Source organism: Pituophis catenifer, unplaced genomic scaffold (assembly GCF_029215685.1).
Source record: "Pituophis catenifer annectens isolate HBS135680 unplaced genomic scaffold, rPitCat1.0.hap2 SCAF_6, whole genome shotgun sequence".
Classification (NCBI taxonomy): Eukaryota; Metazoa; Chordata; class Lepidosauria; order Squamata; family Colubridae; genus Pituophis; species Pituophis catenifer.
This window is the reverse complement of record NW_027256886.1, coordinates 11,767,004-11,787,442: the sequence shown is the minus strand read 5'-3', so window position 1 is coordinate 11,787,442 and position 20,439 is coordinate 11,767,004. Positions and strand designations below refer to the sequence as shown.

The 20,439-nt window shown below is 38.0% G+C and overlaps 1 protein-coding gene across 1 annotated transcript in view; it reads left to right on the top strand.

Moving 5' to 3' along the window:
- Nucleotides 1-20,439, top strand: part of NAALADL2 (N-acetylated alpha-linked acidic dipeptidase like 2) — a 518,050-nt gene that overhangs the window by 401,168 nt on the left and 96,443 nt on the right. The window contains exon 10 of the mRNA XM_070945913.1: nucleotides 8,223-8,318. Coding sequence (XP_070802014.1) covers nucleotides 8,223-8,318 — 96 coding nt within the window. The remainder of the gene's footprint in view (nucleotides 1-8,222; nucleotides 8,319-20,439) is intronic.

Genomic DNA, 20,439 nt, shown 5'->3' with positions numbered 1-20,439 from the left:
TCTGGTGCAAAAATTATAAAAAGCATAGAGAGGGATTATATTTTTCCTTTGAATAAACTCCAGGAGTGGGATTTGATTTCTGAAAAAAAAGCATTGTTTGGCTGCCCTTGTGAATGTTGAAAATAACTTGAAATCATATTATCTGAGCATGTTTTTGCCCTTAGTTGTTCTTGGTGGTTTATTATGTTACTTGTTTTACTTTGTTCTTTGTTTTCTTTGGATTGTTAGTTATTCATTAGGATCTGAGCAGGACATAAATATTACCAATAAATTAGCACTTAGGTTTTTGAAAGGCAAGTTCAAGTTCTACATGGACAATTATCTATTCAGTGCTGACAATTTGTCTGCATTTGTGACTAACCCAGCAATATTTTATCTCTGATTTTTCTCATAAATAAATCAATTCAACCCACCAAGTCTTGACAAACATTTGAAATAAAGATGAATAGTTACAATGACTCATCTCTGAGACATGCAGCATTATTCTAATAATGAATTACCTTAGTGTTCTTTCCCCTGAAATATTACTTGCGTACATACCACACGTGCCCAGGACTTGCAGAGGAAGAATAATTTTAAAGAATATACAACCTCATTAATTCTTCTGATAATGATTAATTAGAAAACTTTGAAATATATCATGTTTCCGAGGAATGTTGTTGGAGTCTTCAAAACATAAGTCTACTTAGTTCCCAAACGTCTTAAACATACAGCTGATGTACAACTTGAATTGTTTTTTTACATTGATACAAATCTGTGTTTCGACTATTGTGTGCAACTGTTTCCCTCCAAACAAATGCAGTGGAAAGCTCTTTCAAAAACTTTATTCACTACTTTGTTATCCTGATCACTCTCTCCCATTGTGAATTCAAATGAGGTCTCTGAGATTTAAGGGGAGAATTTGGGCACCTAATTAAACCCCAAAATGGACAGGTTCCTACAAGCTGGTCATGATGACCTTATGTGTAGTGTGAATTTTCCTCAAAGAGAAAATGTTAGCAGAACAAACAAGCTATAAGAGTAAGTTTAGATCATGTATGAGCTCCCCATATTCCTCAAAACACAGCAAACAATAGAAATGTTGTTATTGCTTTGCTTAATGCACAAGGCGACATTACAAGGAGATGTTGTGCAATCTCAGTTTTTTTGTTTCTTTGTAAATTTCTCCTCTCCTCTTTTAAAAAAACACAGTGGAAGTGCTGGGATGGGTGCAGGAAATACAAGAAGTGTTCTTTTGTTTTCAAATCTTTCAAGAGTTTACTGGAATTACCACGTACCTATGATGGCAAGGCGGAAGTCCATTGTTATTTTGAAGAGTTTAGTGACATGTTTTGATTTCTCTTTCATACTAAAAACCTTCTAAAAGTTTAGATCTTATTCTGAGCCAACCTATCTCCTTTTGTTTACTGAAAAAAGGAGAAGTAGGGGAGGGGGAAAATCTTCACATAGCTTCAAATATTTTCTCACTGTGACAGTCAAAGACATTCCCTTCCCTTCCCAGAATTATGTAGCAGGCTGTCAAGATTGGGTCTTGCAATCTCCTGACCATAAAAGAACCATGAGGTCATGGTTTCAGGTTTTGATAAAATCCTTGTTGTTGTTTACTGGGAGCTTCTGCATGAAACCTGGATAATGTAGAAATTGGTTACCCTTGGAGAATCTTGCTGTCATTATTAAGTTTCTCCAGGGAACTTGTAAGAGATTTGGGTATTATCTTGCTTGATATGTATACTTTTTATGTTATGCTTTTAAATCTGTTTGCTTGAGCTAATAATCAAGAGCCGCGTTGGCATAGTGGCTAGAGTGCAGTACTGCAGGCTACTTCTGCTGACTGCCGGCTGACTGCAATTTGGCAGTTCAAATCTCACCAGGCTCAAGATTGACTCAGCTTTCCATCCTTCCGAGATGGGTAAAATGAGGAGCCAGATTGTTGGGGATAATATGCTGACTCTGTAAACCGCTTAGAGAGGGCTGTAAAGTACTGTAAAGTGGTATATAAGTCTAAGTGCTATTGCATTCAAGCTTAAAATACTTTTATTTGTTTGAGTATTTGTTGTCTCTTTTATTTTACTTTATTCTCTTTTTTATTTATTATATTATTTATTTATGGTTAGTCACACAAGGAATTCTGAGTGCTTCTGTACTGGAGACAAATTCCTTGTGTATCTAACCACACTTGGCCAAATAAATAAAGTATAAATTTCTGGATCCAAAATAACCAATTTCTTGGTTATTTAATCACTGCCCTGACATTTGACAAAACAGTATTTCACTAAGATAAGGAGGTGGGACAAAAGGTATAGATGATTGCAATACTTAAATGAGCAAGGAGGAAATTGTAGGAGTATTCATTCTGGAAATATAGCATACAACTTCAGGGTAAAAGTCACCAATTATTCCTCATCTGAGATTTAGCAGGTTAAATGGAATTTTTCAGCACCAAGGACAGGAACTGAATATTCCAGTATGCAAACAGAAACGTGGAATACTTAACACTTATTTAAAAAACAAAAATTGAGTTTTCTTGAGAGAGAAGTCACTGAGTTTCTTGAGAAACTTGTAGAATGTTCATTTATGAAGCTTACCATACTTTTGGAGTATAAGACTATAAGACACACCTACCTTTTTGGGGGAGGAAAACAAGAAAAAAAATCTGCCATTACCTCCCAGCATCCATCTGGTATTCATCTGGCCTATTCACTGTTGCCCATTTGCTGCTGCTGTGGTCCGTTTGCCATGGCCCATTCACTACGGCCCATTTGCTGTGGCCCATTTGCTACTGCTGCGGCCTATTTACCACAGCCTGTTTACTGCAGCCCGTTCACCACGGCCCATTTGCCACGGCCTGTTAGCCGCCGCTGTGGACCATTTGCTGCGGACCATTTGGCACTGCCCATTTGCTGTCGCTGATCCCCGCTGTCTGGAACCGGCCAAAAATGTGACATGCGGAGGCCGAAAACAGCCAAAGGGTGGAGGCCGGTGGGTGGGTGGGGCTTCGGCAATATTCGGTGTATAAGACACACCACAATTTTCACCCACTTTTTTTCGGGGAAGTGTGTTTTATATTCCGAAAAGTATGGTAGTTACTGAGTTAACACATTTTCTGGTGTTTCGAATCTGTCAAAATATTAAAAATCTACAATATTAGAACACCATAGACCAATGGTTCTCAACCTTTTCTTCATTGTAGACCCTTTTTGTGCCATGACCACAGACCACCAAGACTTATCTCAAGGTTTAAATCATAACATTTCTTCAAACCTTCGTGGACCCCGTGATGAAACTGTGGCTTCCCAAGGCTCCACGGACCACAGGTTGAAAATCACTACCATAGATCACATAGAAATCTAACAAGGTTAATATAAAACCAGTTTAGCATGTTTCACAAATGCATCTATTAATAACATGTTATATATGAACCTCAATCTAAGTAAACTTTTTGATATTCCAACTTATCACTCTATCACTCTAAGAAGTGAGGCAAAAGAAATTTCTCCCCATTTGTACGCAGATCTTTAAAGCCTTGTCATTCGGTCTTAGTCAAAAAGATACCCTGGAATTTTGAACGATTGATCCTATCAGATAAGTAACCTTTTTCAGAATGCCCAGTGGTGTGGATAATAGAAAATACCAAAGTAATGGAGGGAAACATCAAGAAAGGGCTTAGAAATTGACTCCATTTTGAGAACATGGGTTTAACTAATGATAAACCACCAAATTTGGTGGGTAGTAGCTTCCATTATACACGACGCTCGGTGAGTCTGCACAGATCTGTGCTAAAAGTATATTTCTCTTGAAATGTCACAATTGTCTAAACATGTTTAGTCAAGCTAGGCTCTTTATAAAGAAGAGATAAGATGCCTCAAGAAGAAGGGTTGTTTTTTTTTAAACTTTTCTGTCTCTTTCAGCTAGCAAAACATAAAGCAATGAAAGCCCCAGGGTAGAGTCCAAGTTCTCAGAAGCAAGCAGGCACATTATGAGATGCCAGGCATGACAAATCAATCCTGTTAAATTTTCAAGCAGCATTAATATTACTTTTAAACCCCAAAGCTTTCATTTCTACACTTCACAGCAAAGTAAAGAGCTTTCTGGCAAGTAAAGAATGAATTAATCATCATTTTGACATTAATCATCCCCTAAATTCAGGTCTCAAGTAAATGTGAATATAAGGAGTTTAGCATCTGACAGCTGACTTTTGTCAGGAGACTTTTAGAAATGTGTTCCTCAAATACAGGTGCTTATTACATAGGGACAATGTTCTTACTTTGGGAAGAACAATAAGCAGCCCGTCCAGCAAAATATATTCCCCTAAGCACTGGGAGTAGATTGGATAACTGCGCATTAGAAGTTTGACTTGGCGCCGGTTTGCTGTTGTTTTTAATGGTTTAATCTGTTTACTTTGATAGGTTTAATGTGATTTTACGTGTTGTTTTAACTTTTGATTGGGAGCCGCCCAGAGTGATGGGCGGCTATGCAAATGTTTTAAATAAAGAAATAAAGTAACACTCTAGAAAAAGTGCAGAGAAGAGCAACCAGGATGATTAGGGAACTGGAGACTAAAACATATGAAGAGCGATTACAGGAACTGGGCATGGCTAGTCTAGTGAAGAGAAGGACCAGGGGAGACATGATAGGAGTGTTCCAATATTTGAGGGGTTGCCAGAGAGAGGATGGGATCAACCTATTTTCCAAGGTGCCTGAAGGCCAGACAAGGAATAATGGATGGAAACTGATCAAGAAGAGATTCAACCTAGAAATAAGGAGAAATTTTCTGACAGTGAGAACAATCAACCAATGGAACAGAAGTTGCCTGCAGAAGTTGTGGGAGCTTCATCACTAGAGGCTTTCAAGAATATATTGGACTGCCATTTGTCAGAAATGGTGTAGGGTCTCCTGCTTGGGCAAGGGGCTGGACTAGATGACCTACAAGGTCCCTTCCAACTCCGTTAATCTGTAATACAATAATCCGGTTCCACTATTCCGCTACTATTAATCCTGATTGCAGTAAATTATGAAAATGTACTGGTTTCACATAGTATATATGGACATTAAAGTGGATAATTGTATTGAATATTTATACACACACACAAACACATACACACACCAAAACATATCAAGAGAGTGTGGGCTTTGAGCATTACAGCAATAAAAAAAGCATTGATCTGCTACATAACTGCAATAAAAGGTCAGATTCTACACCGATTTTCATTAGAAAATCACTCCGAGATAAAATTGCTAATGTTATAACATTATATGCCCCTATCAGTATAAATCCAGAATGTTGGTTCAGATCCAGTCACTGTTTTTTTCTTTTTTTCTTTTAAAGATATTGCCAAGCTAACAAGGCTTCAGAAGGTGGCCCCCAGAACATTGTTTCATGGTGAAGAAGTTAGGAGTTTAATCTCTATTTTTTAGTTTGAAAAGAAGTGAAGTTTCACACATGTAATAAAACATGCATGCAGCTATCCCTAATGTGGAAAATAGAATAGAATTTTTTATTGGCCAAGTGTGATTGGACACACAAGGAATATGTCTTGGTGCATACGCTCTCAGTGTACATAAAAGAAAAGACACGTTCATCAAGAATCATAAGGTACCACACTTAATGATAGTCATAGGGTACAAATAAGCAATCAGGAACGATGTCAATATAAATCGTAAGGATACAAGCAACAAAGTTACAGTCATACAGTCATAAGCGGAAGGAGATGGATGGTGGGAACGATGAGAAGATTAATAGTAGTGCAACTTAATAAATAGTTTGACAGTGTTGAGGGAATTATTTGTTTAGCGGAGTGATGACGTTTGGGGAAAAGCTGTTCTTGTGTCTAGTTATTCTGGTGTACAGTGCTCTTTAGCGTCGTTTTGAAGGACAGAAAATGTAACCCATCAAAAGGAAATTTAATCAAATTCTTAATGTTAAACATTTCAACAGGATCATATTAACAAACATGCTTGATAACTTGTGTGTGTGTGTGTGTAGAATTCTTTATTGGCCAAGTGTGATTGGACACACAAGGAATTTGTCTTTGGTGCATGTATATATGTATATATGTCTGGAGAAGGTCTTAATCTTAAAGTTTACTTGTAAGTAAAATTAAGGAGATGAGTGCAAATGTAAAATTTTAATGAGAGAAAACTATGAAACCTCAGTAATTTAAGCTAGCTGTTCCAAGATCTTTATATGCATTAATATATGTATTAGGTTAGCTGTGTAAATAGATAATAATTCATTGGGCTGATTGGATCTCCATTAGCTTTATTCAGCGTGCATTTATGTCTGCTTAAAACCAAGAAATATATATTGGTTCTGATGTTCTTCTTTCTGGCTGAATCGAATATTAATTTGATCCATGCTAAACTCCTTTTGCATACCTTTTGGCCCTCAGTGGGGACACCACTGCAATCATCTTCTGTAGCTGTGTGCAACTACCAGTTGCAATCAAAATGTCCGGTTTCCCCCATTATGTTTATCCTTTTGGGTATGTATGTTTCAGTGTGCTTACATGAATAAAAAAAATATATTGAAGAAGGGAGGAGGGAGGAGGAAGAAGAGGAGAAGGAGTAGCAGAAGAAGCAGAAGAAACAAAAATAGGGAGGAGGAAGACTTTCTTTGAGCACAGAGTTGCTACAGAGAAGGCACACTGTGCAACCTGAGGAACGCTAATTAATGCATAATGTATTCACTTAAGATGAACTGAGGATCTGTAGTATCCTGTCCTGTCATGAATACATTACCTGCCAGAAATATGTTTCACCCTTTCCTCTCATACTTTGCAAAGACCACCTTATCCTATCCATGCATGATTAATTGTGGGAAATCCCTGTAATGTTGCATGACTAATTGTAGCTTTTATTCTATTGTTAGTTTAATTTTTTTCACTAGAACAATCTTTTTTTTAAAAAAAAAAAACTTTCTTTTTCACTCAAGGGTCTGTCTTGATTGGTGTAGTCTACAAATATTGTACATAAGTATATAAATAAATAGCCAATAATTACCGTTTCCCTAAAATAAGACATCCCCTGATAATAAGCCCAATCGGGCTTTTGAGTGCATGCACTAAAATAAGCCCCCTCTGAAAATAAGGCTTCCTTGAAAATATTTAAATGCATACGCAGCCAGTCCCCACCATTTCTTCTGGTTTCTTCTACATGCCCCAAAATAATAAGACCTCCCTGAAAATAAGGCCAAGCACTTATTTCGTGGTTCAAAAAAATATAAGGCAGGGTCTTATTTTCGGGGAAACACGGTACAATGCTTAGTTCAAAACCTCAGTGCTAAATATTGACCTGTTTATAATTAAAAAAACCTACTAGATTACAAACTGGACCACAAATACCCTTCCGACTTTTGTGGCTCTACGTATGTAATCTCGGCTTTTCAGAATTTAGGAGTATTAGTACAGATTGCTTTCTCCTTGAGATGGAAGAATGCAGAGGTGAAATGTAAAATTTGTTACTACCAGTTCTGTGGGCATGGCTTGGTGGGGGGGGGGGCTTGGTGGAGGGTGGTAAGGTGACTGGGTGGTGTGGCCAACTTTTTTTTTTTAACTTTTCAAAGCATTTTTCTAATGCTTTGAAAAGCCTCTGCCAATCAGGCAACTCAGCTGGGATCATCAGAGACTTTTCAAAGCATTTTTTTTTACCACCTCTTGGCCAAGAGGTTGCAGAAAAAATGCTTTGAAAAGCCTCTGACGACCCCAGCTGAGCTGCGTGATCATCTGAGGCTTTTTTTTTTTTTACTTTTAAAAGCATTTTTTCATCGGAAGAAGTTATAGAAAAAATGCTTTGAAAAGTTAAAAAAAAAAGCCTCTGATGATTGTGTGGCTCAGCTGGGCATGGGGGGGTGGGAGCACAGGGATTTTTGCTACCGGTTCTCCGAACCACTCACCGCCATTGCTACCGGATCGGATCGGAAGCATTTCACCCCTGGAAGAATGCAATAAATGCATTCCACGAGTGACATGCAGACACGAAAATGGATGCCGTTGCAACCGTATCTTGTTTGTTTATTTGTTCTAAAAAGAAAAATATAGTTCATTGTTTCTGAAACAGTGTGTTGAAATGAGTAAACTGGATCACTGAAATGAAGTCTAATCATCAACACAATCTTTAAAAGAATTTGAAATCCTTTAAACCGTAAGACAAAAGCCAATAAAGCTTCTAAGGAAGGAAATCAATATGAAGTCTTAAAGGTTTGTCTCCCTCTCCCTTTTACACAGGCAGCAAGCTTTCTTTCTGAAGCTGTTTTCCCTGCGTCTTCGACAATATCCACAAACCTGGGTTCTTCCTTCCGCCTGCACGAATCCATCACTAAGGTAAAGGCAATTAAGATGTCTCATCTTGCAGTGATGTAAGCATTTCTTTCATGCGAACCAATCATGAATGAATAATTCACTGTTTTCAGGGGTGTTTGAAAGTATTTATTGATGAACCTGTACTGACAGTATGATTGATGATTTAAACGCAGCTGCAGTATTATTCTGCAGATGGGGACTTTCTTTTAAAAGAAAGTCCCCTTGAACTCATGGGGCTAACTCCCAAGAAGGTAAGTATAAGTTTCGAGGCTCAAGTCTTGTGTTTCAGAATTCAGAATAAAGAGGTTTCCAAATTCAGACTTAAAAGTATTTGTTCATTCATTCATTGGAAGAGCGGTTGTAAGATTGTTTTTAACACACAAGGTAAATATCAGGGGTGAAATCCAGCAGGTTCTGGAGAACCGGTAGCGGAAATATTGAGCAGTTCAGAGACCCGGTAGTGGAAATTTTGAGTAGTTCAGAGAACCGGTAGTGGAAATTTTGAGTAGTTCGGAGAAACAGCAAATACCACCTCTGGTTGGCCCCAGAGTAGGGTGGGAATTGAGATTTTGCAGTATCCTTCCCTCAGGAGTGGGGAGGGAATGGGGATTTTGCAGCACCCTTCCCCTGCCACACACACCAAGCCACGCCCACCAAGCCACATCGCGCCCACCAAACCATGCCCACAGAACCGGTAGTAAAAAAATTTGGATTCTACCACTGGGCCAATACCAAATATCTCCTGCATTTAATATTCCAAGATACGTCATGCTTTTCACGAGGACAGGAAAAGATTATATGCAGCTTTTTTTTTGTCCAGATAAAAAAGTATTTGTCTTTTATGAACGACGAAACAACTCAGGTAGAACAGACAATATGTGTGTGCTGAAGTGGAGAAAGGTGGTAAGCTAAGGTGATCTTCCTTCAGTCCCAGATTTAAACTTGGAAATTATCCAGTTTTGGGAACTCAATGGATCCAAGTCTTAAGAAATATATGTTTCTTGGGATTTAAAAATGGATAATGCTTATCTGTGTTTAATGTTTTCAAAAGGCTGCATATGAGCTTTTTGATCTTAAGAGTTTTTTAAAATTCCTGTGATTTAGTCCTGTCCTGCCTTAGCTCCATTTTGGATTCAAGTTATAGCATACATTTAAGGAAATTTGGAAAGAACTGTAATAATGGACAATATCATTGCAATATTCCCAAAATGTGAAATTTGCTCTTTTTTAAAAAATTGATTTATCAAATCTGTGGCTCAGCAAAGGATAATCCTAATAAATGAAAAGAAATATATCTTCCTGATATTAAAGAGTAGATTTAAGATGTTTTTAAATCCTTTCTGAAAAATCTTTATATTCCAAAAATGAAAACAAATGTAGCATTACGTTTCTGAATGGACTACTTTTAATTATAAGTTTAAGCATTGAATTTATCACTTATCCTTAACAAATTGATATGACATGAATTGTTTGTGTTATGTTACATATAAACATAATATTATGTATTATTTTTTTCTCTTTTAATGGCTAGTTTATTTTAATCACTACATTGCAGATAGGATTTTTAACATCATATAATCCCTATGTATTTTGCATTGTATTTTTTGTAACTCACTAATCGTTTTTTGGGGAAAAGTTTTTTTTTTTTTTAATGTAGAAAAATTGAATGAAAAAGAAACTTCTAATTCAAGGAATTCATTTTAGGATAGACATAAGTACATGTTTTTAGCATTGTTCTATAGCTATTCTTTATCTTCAGTATTTTATTTATTGTCTCTATTACAAACTTGGCTATTTTATGTTGATTGTCTTTTTTTTAACTGTGCAACAGAATATCCTATATCAGTAGCAAATTCATTCCAGTCTACAAGCTCAGCTGGGCTGCTACGGTTCTATTAGAAAGAATTTAGATACATTCCATCTGCCCCAAAATTATAGTCTCCTTTGTAGCATTCCATGGAAAATTCTTTTAAGTCATTGTGATTTTAGCAAAGTATATACCGTATTTTTCAGAATATAAGATGCATTTTTCCCCTCCTAAAAGAGCCTGAAAATTTGGGTGTGTCTTATACTTTGAATGTAGCTTTTTTGAAGCTTTTCTGCTCATGCTAAGACCAACTAGTTGCTAGAAATACATACAACTCCATTAAACCCACAGAATTCAGATCATTCTTCTTCAGTAGAGCAATAACACAGTGGTCTAAGCACCCTGTTATTAACACAGCTGCCTGCAATTACTGCTGGTTCAAATCTCTCCAAGGCTCAAGGTTGACTCAGCCTTCCATCCTTTCTAAGGTAGGTGAAATGAGGACCCAGTTTGTGGGGCCAATAAACTGACTTTGTATAAAATATGTATAAAAGTATGAAGGCTATTGCTTAACGTATTGTAAGCCGCCCTGAGTCTCCGGAGAAAGGCGGCATATAAATCAAATTAAAAAAAAAAAAAAAGGCTGTGAATTGCTTTTCCCCATACCTTCCGAACCCTGTCATTACATTGAAGAATTCAAGATTATTCAATAATATATTTTTAAAAATCCCTTCAATTTAAGGTGGGATTATCATTCCAATTTCCACTTAGGCTTCAAAAAGTCCACGAAATTAATAGATAAGAACAAGATCTTATATGCAGAACATATTAGCTGAAGCTTTGTTCAATCTCATATGCTATTGGGGAGTTATTAATCAAAGTCCCTGCACCCACCTTGAATTGGTCTTTCAGGTTAACTTTGGGAGAAAAAAAATGTCCAGGTAGACATTCAAGAGGTACAATTAGCCCTGTCACTTGATGGAGATCAGCCGAATGAAATTGTGCCTAATGCATCTGAACAAGGCATAGAATTTCTCCCAAAATTCCACTTAGTATAGCAATTATATAGGCAGAATTGTTGTTGTTTTTTAAAAAATTCCTCAGGAAAATAACCTTAAAAAAAAACCTGAGCTACAATTATTTTCTATTATTTCAAACCTTTTTTTTTTGTTTGTTTCTGAAATGAACCAGCAAAGAAATTCATAACTCTGTTTAATCCTTTTACAATGAGTCACTGGCATAAAATCAGGATTGTGTCCTTAGATCCTAAAGATACATTTTTGAGGCCCTGCAGAGTATGCCACATTCTCCTCAGAAACCAGTCCAGATCTTTTCTTTGTCTTATCAAGTGCTTCCATTATTCTTCCACTACTGGTAGGAAGAAAGTTCACAGATATCAAAACTACTAAATGTCAGATCCTTTTTCTTTCAATTGATGCCTTATTGTTTTTTTTTCTTGCTTTCCTTCTTCAATTCTGTCACTCATGCTGTATGGAAAAAATAAAAAAGGAAAGCTCCATTTCTTCAAGGGTAAATGGACAAAGGAAAATAAAAAGCATTCTAAAAATGGAACACCAATATCTGTGTGCCTTCCAAGATTCCCCAAGCAGCATGCTGTGTAGGGTATCAATAGCAGCGTCCAGGCACTGGTCTAAGAAGGGGAAAGTAGGAAGCATGTAGAGCTCCACAATCACCATTTCTATGTCGATGAAGATTCTCATTCATCCAGATAGAGTTGTCTGGAAGTTGATTCATGGCAACTGGACTTTTCTTTTCTTTTTGTTTGAAATGTTTCATAGAACATAGACTAATATAATTAGAAGGGATCTTGGAGGTCCTAGTCCTGTGATGGCGAACTTATGGCACACGTGCCACAGGTTCACACGGAGCCATATCTGTGGGCACACAAGCATTGCCCTAGCTCAGCTCCAGTGCACATTCGCGCGCCAGCCAGCTGATTTTCAGGCCTTCCGGGCCCACCGGAAGTCGGAAAAAGGGCCGTTTTCAGCCTCCAAAAAAGCCTCTGGAGCCTGGGGAGGGCAAAAAACGGACCCACCAGTAACCTTTTTGCCGTTGCATGCCAAAAAGCTGGGGAAGCGCAGGAGGGTCGTGCGCATGCGTGCAGGGTGGGGCGGGACCCAGAGGGGCATTGAATTATGGGTGTGGGCATGACCCCCCCTTGCACTCCCCCTGCTTTTGGCAGGCGACAGCAAAAATGTTAGCCATCATTATCCTAGTCCAACCTCCTATTTGTCCAAATGGTTGTCCAGTCTGTTTTTGAAAGTCTCCAATGATGGAGCATCCACAACTGCTGAAGCCAAGCTAGTCCATTGATTGATTGTTGTAACCATTTGGAATTTTATCCTTAGTTCTAGGTAGCTTCTTTCCTTTATTAGTTTTCATCCATTGTTTCTTGCCTTTTGGTGCTTTTGAAAATAGTTTGACTCCCTCATCTTTTTAGCAGTCTCTCAAATATTGGAACATTGCTATCATGTCTCCCTTAGTTTTTCTTTTCATTAGACTACCCAACTCCTGTAACCAGTTTTTGTACGTTTTAGCCTTCAGAGCTCTAATCATTCCCTTTACTCTTCTCTGAACTCTTTCTAAAGTTTCAATGTCTTTTTTGTATTGTGGTGACCAGAACTGGATACAAAATTCAATTTTGTGCCAAGTAATGTACTGATTGTATGTCTTTTTGAAACTTCATTTAACTGTGTGATCCCTATGGAAACTAGATTTTTGTTATTTTTTCCATACTTCAAAATATGGTCCTGTTCTTTGAATTTGTTATACTGATCTGTCAATACAGCCAGATAAGGGTTTTCATTTTGATTTTCATTATGAATAGCTATGAATATCTACTACACATTTAATTATGACTGATCAATGATCATAATTGATCATCTCTAACTAGATCAACATAAACAATTTGTTCATCACTTGTTCCATGAAAACATCCATAGAATAATCTCCGGATTGATTATTATATTGATGTGCTGGACTCATTAAAATGATAAGTTGTAATTGATAAAAGTGACCCCACAGTCCTATAAATGAGTAAGTAAATTAATAAATAGGCAGTTAAGTAATTTTTTTTTGCTGGAACCCAAGACTGAATATTTCATTATAGGCTGATATAATTCACTGAAAGATAGTAAAATATAATTTTAGAAAAACCTGTTGCAAGAAATCTGTATCTATTTACTGAACAATCCAATTATACTGAAAAGATATGCTCTAATGAGAAAAAAAAGGATGTGGTGGCTCAGTGGCTAAGACGCTGAGCTTGTCGATCGAAAGGTCAGCAGTTCAGCAGTTTGAATCCTGAGTGCTGGTTGATCTCCCATTACTTGTCCCAGCTTCTGCAAACCTAGCAGTTCGAAAGCATGTAAAAAAATGCAAGTAGAAAAATAGGGACCATCTTTAGTGGGAAGGTAACAACATTCCGTGCGCCTTTGGCGTTTAGTCATGCCGGCCACATGACCACAGAGACATCTTCAGACAGCGCTGGCTCTTTGGCTTTGAAATGGAGATGAGCACTGCCTGCTAGAGTCGGGAACGACTAGCACGTATGTGCGAGAGTAATCTTTACCTTTACCTTTTAAAGAGAAAAAAATATGGGATGAAGAAATGCAGGAAGAAAAAGAAAAATGTCTTTCTTTCTTTCTTTCTTTCTTTCTTTCTTTCTTTCTTTCTTTCTTTCTTTCTTTCCGATAACAATAGCATGATTTATACTTATATACTGCCCCATAGTGATTTACACTCTCTATCCAGTTTACAATGCCAGCATATTGCCCCCTCCCCAACAATCTGGGTCCCCATTTTACCAACCTTGGAAGAATGGAAGGCTGAGTCAATCTTGAGACCTGTCAGGATCGAACTCAAAGCTGTGGGTAGAGTTTGCCTGCAATACTGCACTTAACCATTGCATCACCAGGGCTTCTTCATTTAGTATTAGAAATTAGAGTGGCTTATGTTATGTTTTTTATTTAACCCTGTTCTTCCTCTCCTGTCTTGAGCTCCTTGCCCAATTTCAGCAGCTAAGCAAAGGCCTGTTGGCTAAACAGCTAAGCAAGCAAACAAACAAAAATATTACATAGACAATAAAATCCAAATATAAGAAGAACTTATTAGAACATAGTGACTAAAAAAAAATATGTATATTATTATGCAAATCTTTTGAAGCAGTCTTTTGAAGCCAAAGCAGCCATTCAAAAACTTCTAGTCCCAAACAACTGATATACTAGTGCTGGTGTTGTTAATGCAGAGCTGTCTATCTTACTCTCTACCCTCTTATTCTTCTCACATACATACCTTATTTTTTTCTCCCATTCATTCCCAGCATTTAAAATCCCTTTTCTCTCTGTGATATTCAAAGCTTTTTGAATCAGGGCTAACTTAACTCATTCTAAGTAATCCAGAGCATCAGTTCCTTTCAATAACAGGGTATAAGAAGCTGGAGCCAAGGAAAACGTAGCACTCTTTTGATAAGAGGGATGGGGATGGAGACAGGGGAAGACATGTAAGGAGGGCTTTAGCAGTAAGTACAAGAATAGGCCAGGCCAGGTGTAAGAACAGAAGGCAAGATATGAAAAAACAGAATTAAGGCTTTAGAGACAAGCAAGAGATTTAGTGAGGGAGAGAAGCTTCACGGAGGAAGAAATAAAAGGCAGAAGGAGATAAGGAATCTGCTTATTTTATCTCATCTTCAGGAGATAAAAGGCATCCAAAAGAGAACGATATGGGGGGGGGGGAGTACAGTAACCTGAAAGTGGTACAGGAGATGTGGCAGCAGTAGCATCATATCAGAAAGGACCAGCGAAGAGGGGAGATGATAAAGTCAGGGCTGAAAGCCTTGCTGCAGATAAAACCGATGGCATTGTGGACCTCCGAGGAGGAAGAGGTGGAGATAAATGGGAGAACAAGATTATTGTTGTTGGAGTCTGCTTATGTGTTTGGTAGACTGGACAAGGAAATCACAAGGGAGTTGGATACAAATGGAATTTAAAAGGGGGAGTTAGTTGCTTGTTGAAAAAGAGAAGAATGAGATTGTCAGGTGTGCCTCCATTCAAAACTCAAGAAAGAAAAACCCCAATTCCATGTTTGTAGAGAAAGGTACTTTTACTGAGCATGAACTGAATGCAACGAAAAGAGAGCAAGATCTGAGGCTATAGGTGCAAAAATTACATATTGAAAATATTCCCCTATCCCTCCCCGCAAGGACCCCCGGGTGAATGTCCAATCCCCAGCTCCCCAAGGCATCATGTGGGGTGCATCTTCAGATGATCCCATCCATCTGGTATACCAGAACGGTTGACCTTGAGTGGCTATCAACAAATCCGTTCAGCTGTGCCGAAGACAATGAGAATATTCCTCCCTTTTCCTCCCTGTCGACCACATCACGAGACATCTCCACCAGTTCACTTCCCCCACCCAAATACCTATACATCCCCCCCCCCATTACTATGGCAGCTGATAGTAAGCAAGCATCATAGAGGCTGACAGAGATATGGACATGGCAGAAGCTGAGAGATGGAAAGGCCATTTAGTCCAACTGAGTCCAACTCTTGCTCAGTTAAGTGATCCAAATTAAATATCCCAAATACCTCTACTATAGTTTACTTGAATATATTCAGTGAAGAGGAACCCATCACATCTCTGAGACTTCTTTGCTTCCTTGGACAAACTGTTTAAAAAAATTGGGACTTTTATGTCTTCAGGAAGGAAAGTTTTAGCTTGTTGATAGTGTTGCAGGATTGGGGTCCAGGATACCCAGGCCTCAAGACAGAAGGCACATCTTGCCTTCTGACCTTTCTACATTTCATTGACAACTATCTAGATTTCTCAAGTTCTATCTGTCCTATTAAAGTCTGTTTGTGAATTTGTCATTTGTCCATTGCCATTAACCTGTTTTAATCAATGTGAGTGGCTGGAAACAATATTGAATTTTGAAAAACAATGATAAATGATAAATTGTTTAATTATGTGCCATCAAGTCAATCACTTAGTGACCACATTTTCTATATGTATGCTGCAGAGGTGGGTTTCAGCAGGTTCTGGCCAGTTCTGCAAAACCGGTAGCAGAAATTTTGAGTAGTTCGGAGAACTGGTAGTAAAAATTCTGACTGGCCACACCCCCATCTATTCTCTGCCTCCCAAGTCCCAGCTGATAGGGAGAAAATGGGGATTTTGCAGTAACCTTCCCCTGGATTGGGGAGGGAATGGAGATTTTACAGTATCTTTACCCTGCCATGCCCACCAAGTCATGCCCACCAAGCCATGCCACGCCCACTAAGCCACATCCACAGAACCGGTAGTAAAAAATGTTGAAACCCACCACTGGTATGCTGAAAAGAAAAAAAAAATTAGTATCAGTTTTTTATTAGATAAAAATATCCTTATTACATAAAACAGATAAATTATACATCCCTTGAGTCCAGTCCTTATTCTAATTATTCCCATCTGGAATAATTCTACTTTTACAATTTCTCAATACATATATTTTCGGGGGGGGGAGGCCAATACCCAGTATCTGGTATTAGCCATAATTTCTCAAAAATAGTCAGATTCCAATGTTACATAATTTAATATTACATTAAGATAATTAACATTAAAAAAATTTCCCATCAATCTTTATATGAAATTATATATGTTAAAACTTTATTCCAAAAAGATGTCATTGACTAACAGGCAGAGGTGGGATTCAATTACTTTCCCTACCGGCTCACAAATGTGAGTGAACACACCACCTCTGCGCATGCGCACAGCCTTCTGCGCATGCGCAGTCGTAGCGCATTACATCTGGGCAGGTGGGCGGAGCCTCCCACAGTCGCCGCTACCAGTTCACATGATCCAGAGAGAACTGGCTGAATCCCATCACTGCTAACAGGACCAAATCATATTTGTTGATGAGCTCTCAATTTTTTAAAATATCACGAATATCTATTCAAATAGAAACTCGGCGTATTTAAAACAGAATCTTTTCATGAATTTGTTTTAATCTTAAATCCAGTTAAACTAATTTGACATTTTTTAAGACCTGGAACTATTAAATGTTCCATTATTGGATGTTCCAATTCTTTATTCATAACCTGTAAATGTCATTAATATCAAGCTTGAAATTACTTCTTAGTTCTTTATATAAATATGATGTGGGTTTAGTTTCAGACGTTGACTCCATCAGAGATGAAAAGTCCTTCAGGATTTTTGGAAGCAGCCAAAGCATTTGCTTCAGATTAAGCCATCAAAATGTGCTTAAGTTAATTATATTGATGTTGCTGTGAATTAGTGAGGGAAAATTCTATTTGAAGTTGAGAAAAATCCTTAAAATAATCATTACGCAGTAATTGATTTAAATAACCATTCCAGATTATGTACACAGTTTCCAATACAAGATTTTGCCTTTATTTTTGAATTAGAGTGCTTCCATAAAATTAGGCATTTATGGACCTCAGGGCCAGATTAAGGCGAACTGAAGCGCCAAATATAGCAGCAATATTTAACTGACAAGCTATTAAGATTCAATAAGTGCTGAAAATTAAATTTAAGTGAGACAGTGAAAGAGTTAAGGTCATGATAGCTAGGAGGGAAAACCCTCTTTCCCTACTTCTCTTCATGTCTTAAGCACATTATTATTTTGCTTAATGATTAATTCAGGACTGTTGGACCTTAGCATCAAAATCCAATCTGTCACCTAACAGGGCTCAATCATTGTCTTGTTGCTTGTAGTATCAAAAATAAAATACCTTTTCTCTTGTATGTTGATCCAATGACTTTGCAAGACATTAATAGAAGTAAAAGGAACGCAGCGGCTCAGTGGCTAAGACGCTGAGCTTGTCGATCGAAAAGTCGCCAGTTCAGCAGTTCGAATCCCTAGTGCCGCATAACGGGGTGAGCTCCCGTTACTTGTCCCAGCTTCTGCCAACCTAGCAGTTCAAAAGCATGTAAAAAATGCAAGTAGAAAAATAGGGACCACCTTTGGTGGGAAGGTAACAGCGTTCCGTGCACCTTTGGTGTTTAGTCATGCTGGCCACATGACCACAGAGATGTCTTTGGACAGCGCTGGCTCTTCGGCTTTGAAATGGAGATGAGCACCGCCCCCTAGAGTCGGGAACGACTAGCACATATGTGCGAGGGGAACCTTTACCTTTACCTTTGATAGAAGTAAACAAACAAACAAACAAACTTTCCAGCAAGGCCCACAAAGATGGGTAACCCGGTAAATTTTCATTCCCTATACATTTAGTTGATAAAATACAAGCCCAATTCTATTTTGGAGAAACTGATAAATTAAAGCCACCATCCTCAAAAGATTTGAAGAATCTTGACTGATTTACACAACCCTAATTAATATTGACAGTTGGGAATAAATGTGCGATCCCTGGCAAAACAAGGAAAATGACATCCCATCAGTTTTCTGCTGATATCTTCCATTTGGGATGTCTGTGGAGATTCTCAGTCATCCAGGTCATAGTTGTCTCAAAGGTGCTTTTTCAAAAAGTAACTGGACAGTTTTTTTCCTTAGGAATATCTTTCGCTTCTTATCCAAGAAGCTTCACCAGAACTGATGAAGCTTCTTGGATGAGAAGTAAAATGTCTTCCTCAAGGAAAAAATAGCCCAGTTGCTTTTTGAAAAAAGTACCTTTGAGTTTCCATTTGGGATCTACTGAAAATGTGTATTGTTGTTATCATTATTGAAGGTTTTATCTAAATACTGTTGAAGGTATAAGAGCATTTGTCATAAATTTACCCCTTTGTGAAGGAAGGTCTGTGGTGCTTTCATATAAAAACAAATTAGAAACTTGTTTTAATAGCTTACATTCTTGCTAATACAAGGCAGATATTCTGTGAATACTCATGTGTTTGATACATCAATTAAAAATTATTTCTGTGAGAGATGATGTCAGAATTTTAAATGTATAAATTGCTTTATGCTATTGTCTTATACCGTTTACATTTCAGTTTAAAAAAGTTTATAAAGAGTTCATCACTTCAGCCAAACATCAAAGTTATATACCTGTAAATTGAGGTTCGGTATGGAGATGCCTACAATATTCAAAGTCCGTGGGTTAGTATTATGAAAGTGAGCAGCAACAGATTTTGAGCTCCCATAAGAAAAGTATAATAAAATCTTTCTTAATGACTCACTTGTGAGGAAGAACAGTTATTTAAATCAAATATCCAGACTTTGACATCCCTTCTCCCTAGCTTCAGGAGGATACATGATTCAAGCTGTATGTGCAAGGACTTCATTGCTTTTGCAACTTCAATAGTTTTTGTGCAGGAAAAGTATAGCACCCCTTTACAACTTATAAAAGCAGCCCCTTTTTCATACTTCTTGGAGAGCCATCAGCCCCCCCAAAAAAGCCACTTTAACCATCATACCTATAATCTTGTTTAGGTAAACGTAAAGGTTCCCCTCGCACATATGTGCTAGTTGTTCCCAATTCTAGGGGATGGTGCTCATCTCCGTTTCAAATCCAAAGAGCCAGCGCTGTCCGAAGATGTCTCCATGGTCATGTGGCCATCATGACTAAACTCCAAAGGCACACGGAATGCTGTTATCTTCCCAGCTAAGGTGGTCCCTATTTTTCTACTTGCATTTTTTTTACGTGCTTTCGAACTGCTAGGTTGGCAAAATCAGGGACAAGTAACGGGAGCTCACCCCGTTACGCGGCACTCAGGATTTGAACCATTGAACTGCCGACCTTTCGATCGACAAGCTCAGTGTCTTAGCCACTGAGCCACCGCGTCCCTTGTTTACATCTTGTTTAAATATCTTCAACTCTAAATTGTGAATCTTCAATGATTAACAAAAAGGTGTTGTGCCCCTAACAAGTGGGAGGCATTTCTGTCATTTTCAAAACGTGCACAGCTCTAAAAATATAGAACCATACCATCATTCCTCTCTTAGTTTTTCTCTTATAGATTAGATTGGGTCAGAAAGAGGTTTTCTTCCCTTATAGAACTTCATAAAATCTAAATTCTTTAGATCCAAGTTTTATAATTCCCTAGGGAAGGGATCACAAAGTCTGTCCTGCTGTTTGTTTTTGTTTTGTCCATGACCTAAGAATGGATGGGCAGGCAGATGAGAGATCACCAGGCTGAACCTTCAGCTGAGTTCCCCAGGTTAGGCACAGGGCTGAGGGAGGTGTCCTGAGGAGTGATAGCAGCCTATCAGAAGCCTTATTGCTAATAGTTTGGTGCCATCCAATGGCTGCCATACTCCTTGGACTACCAGACAAATCCTTGGATGCAAAGGATGGGAAGGATCTGGCCCCTTACAAATAATAATAATAATAATAATAATAATAATAATAATAATAATAATAATAA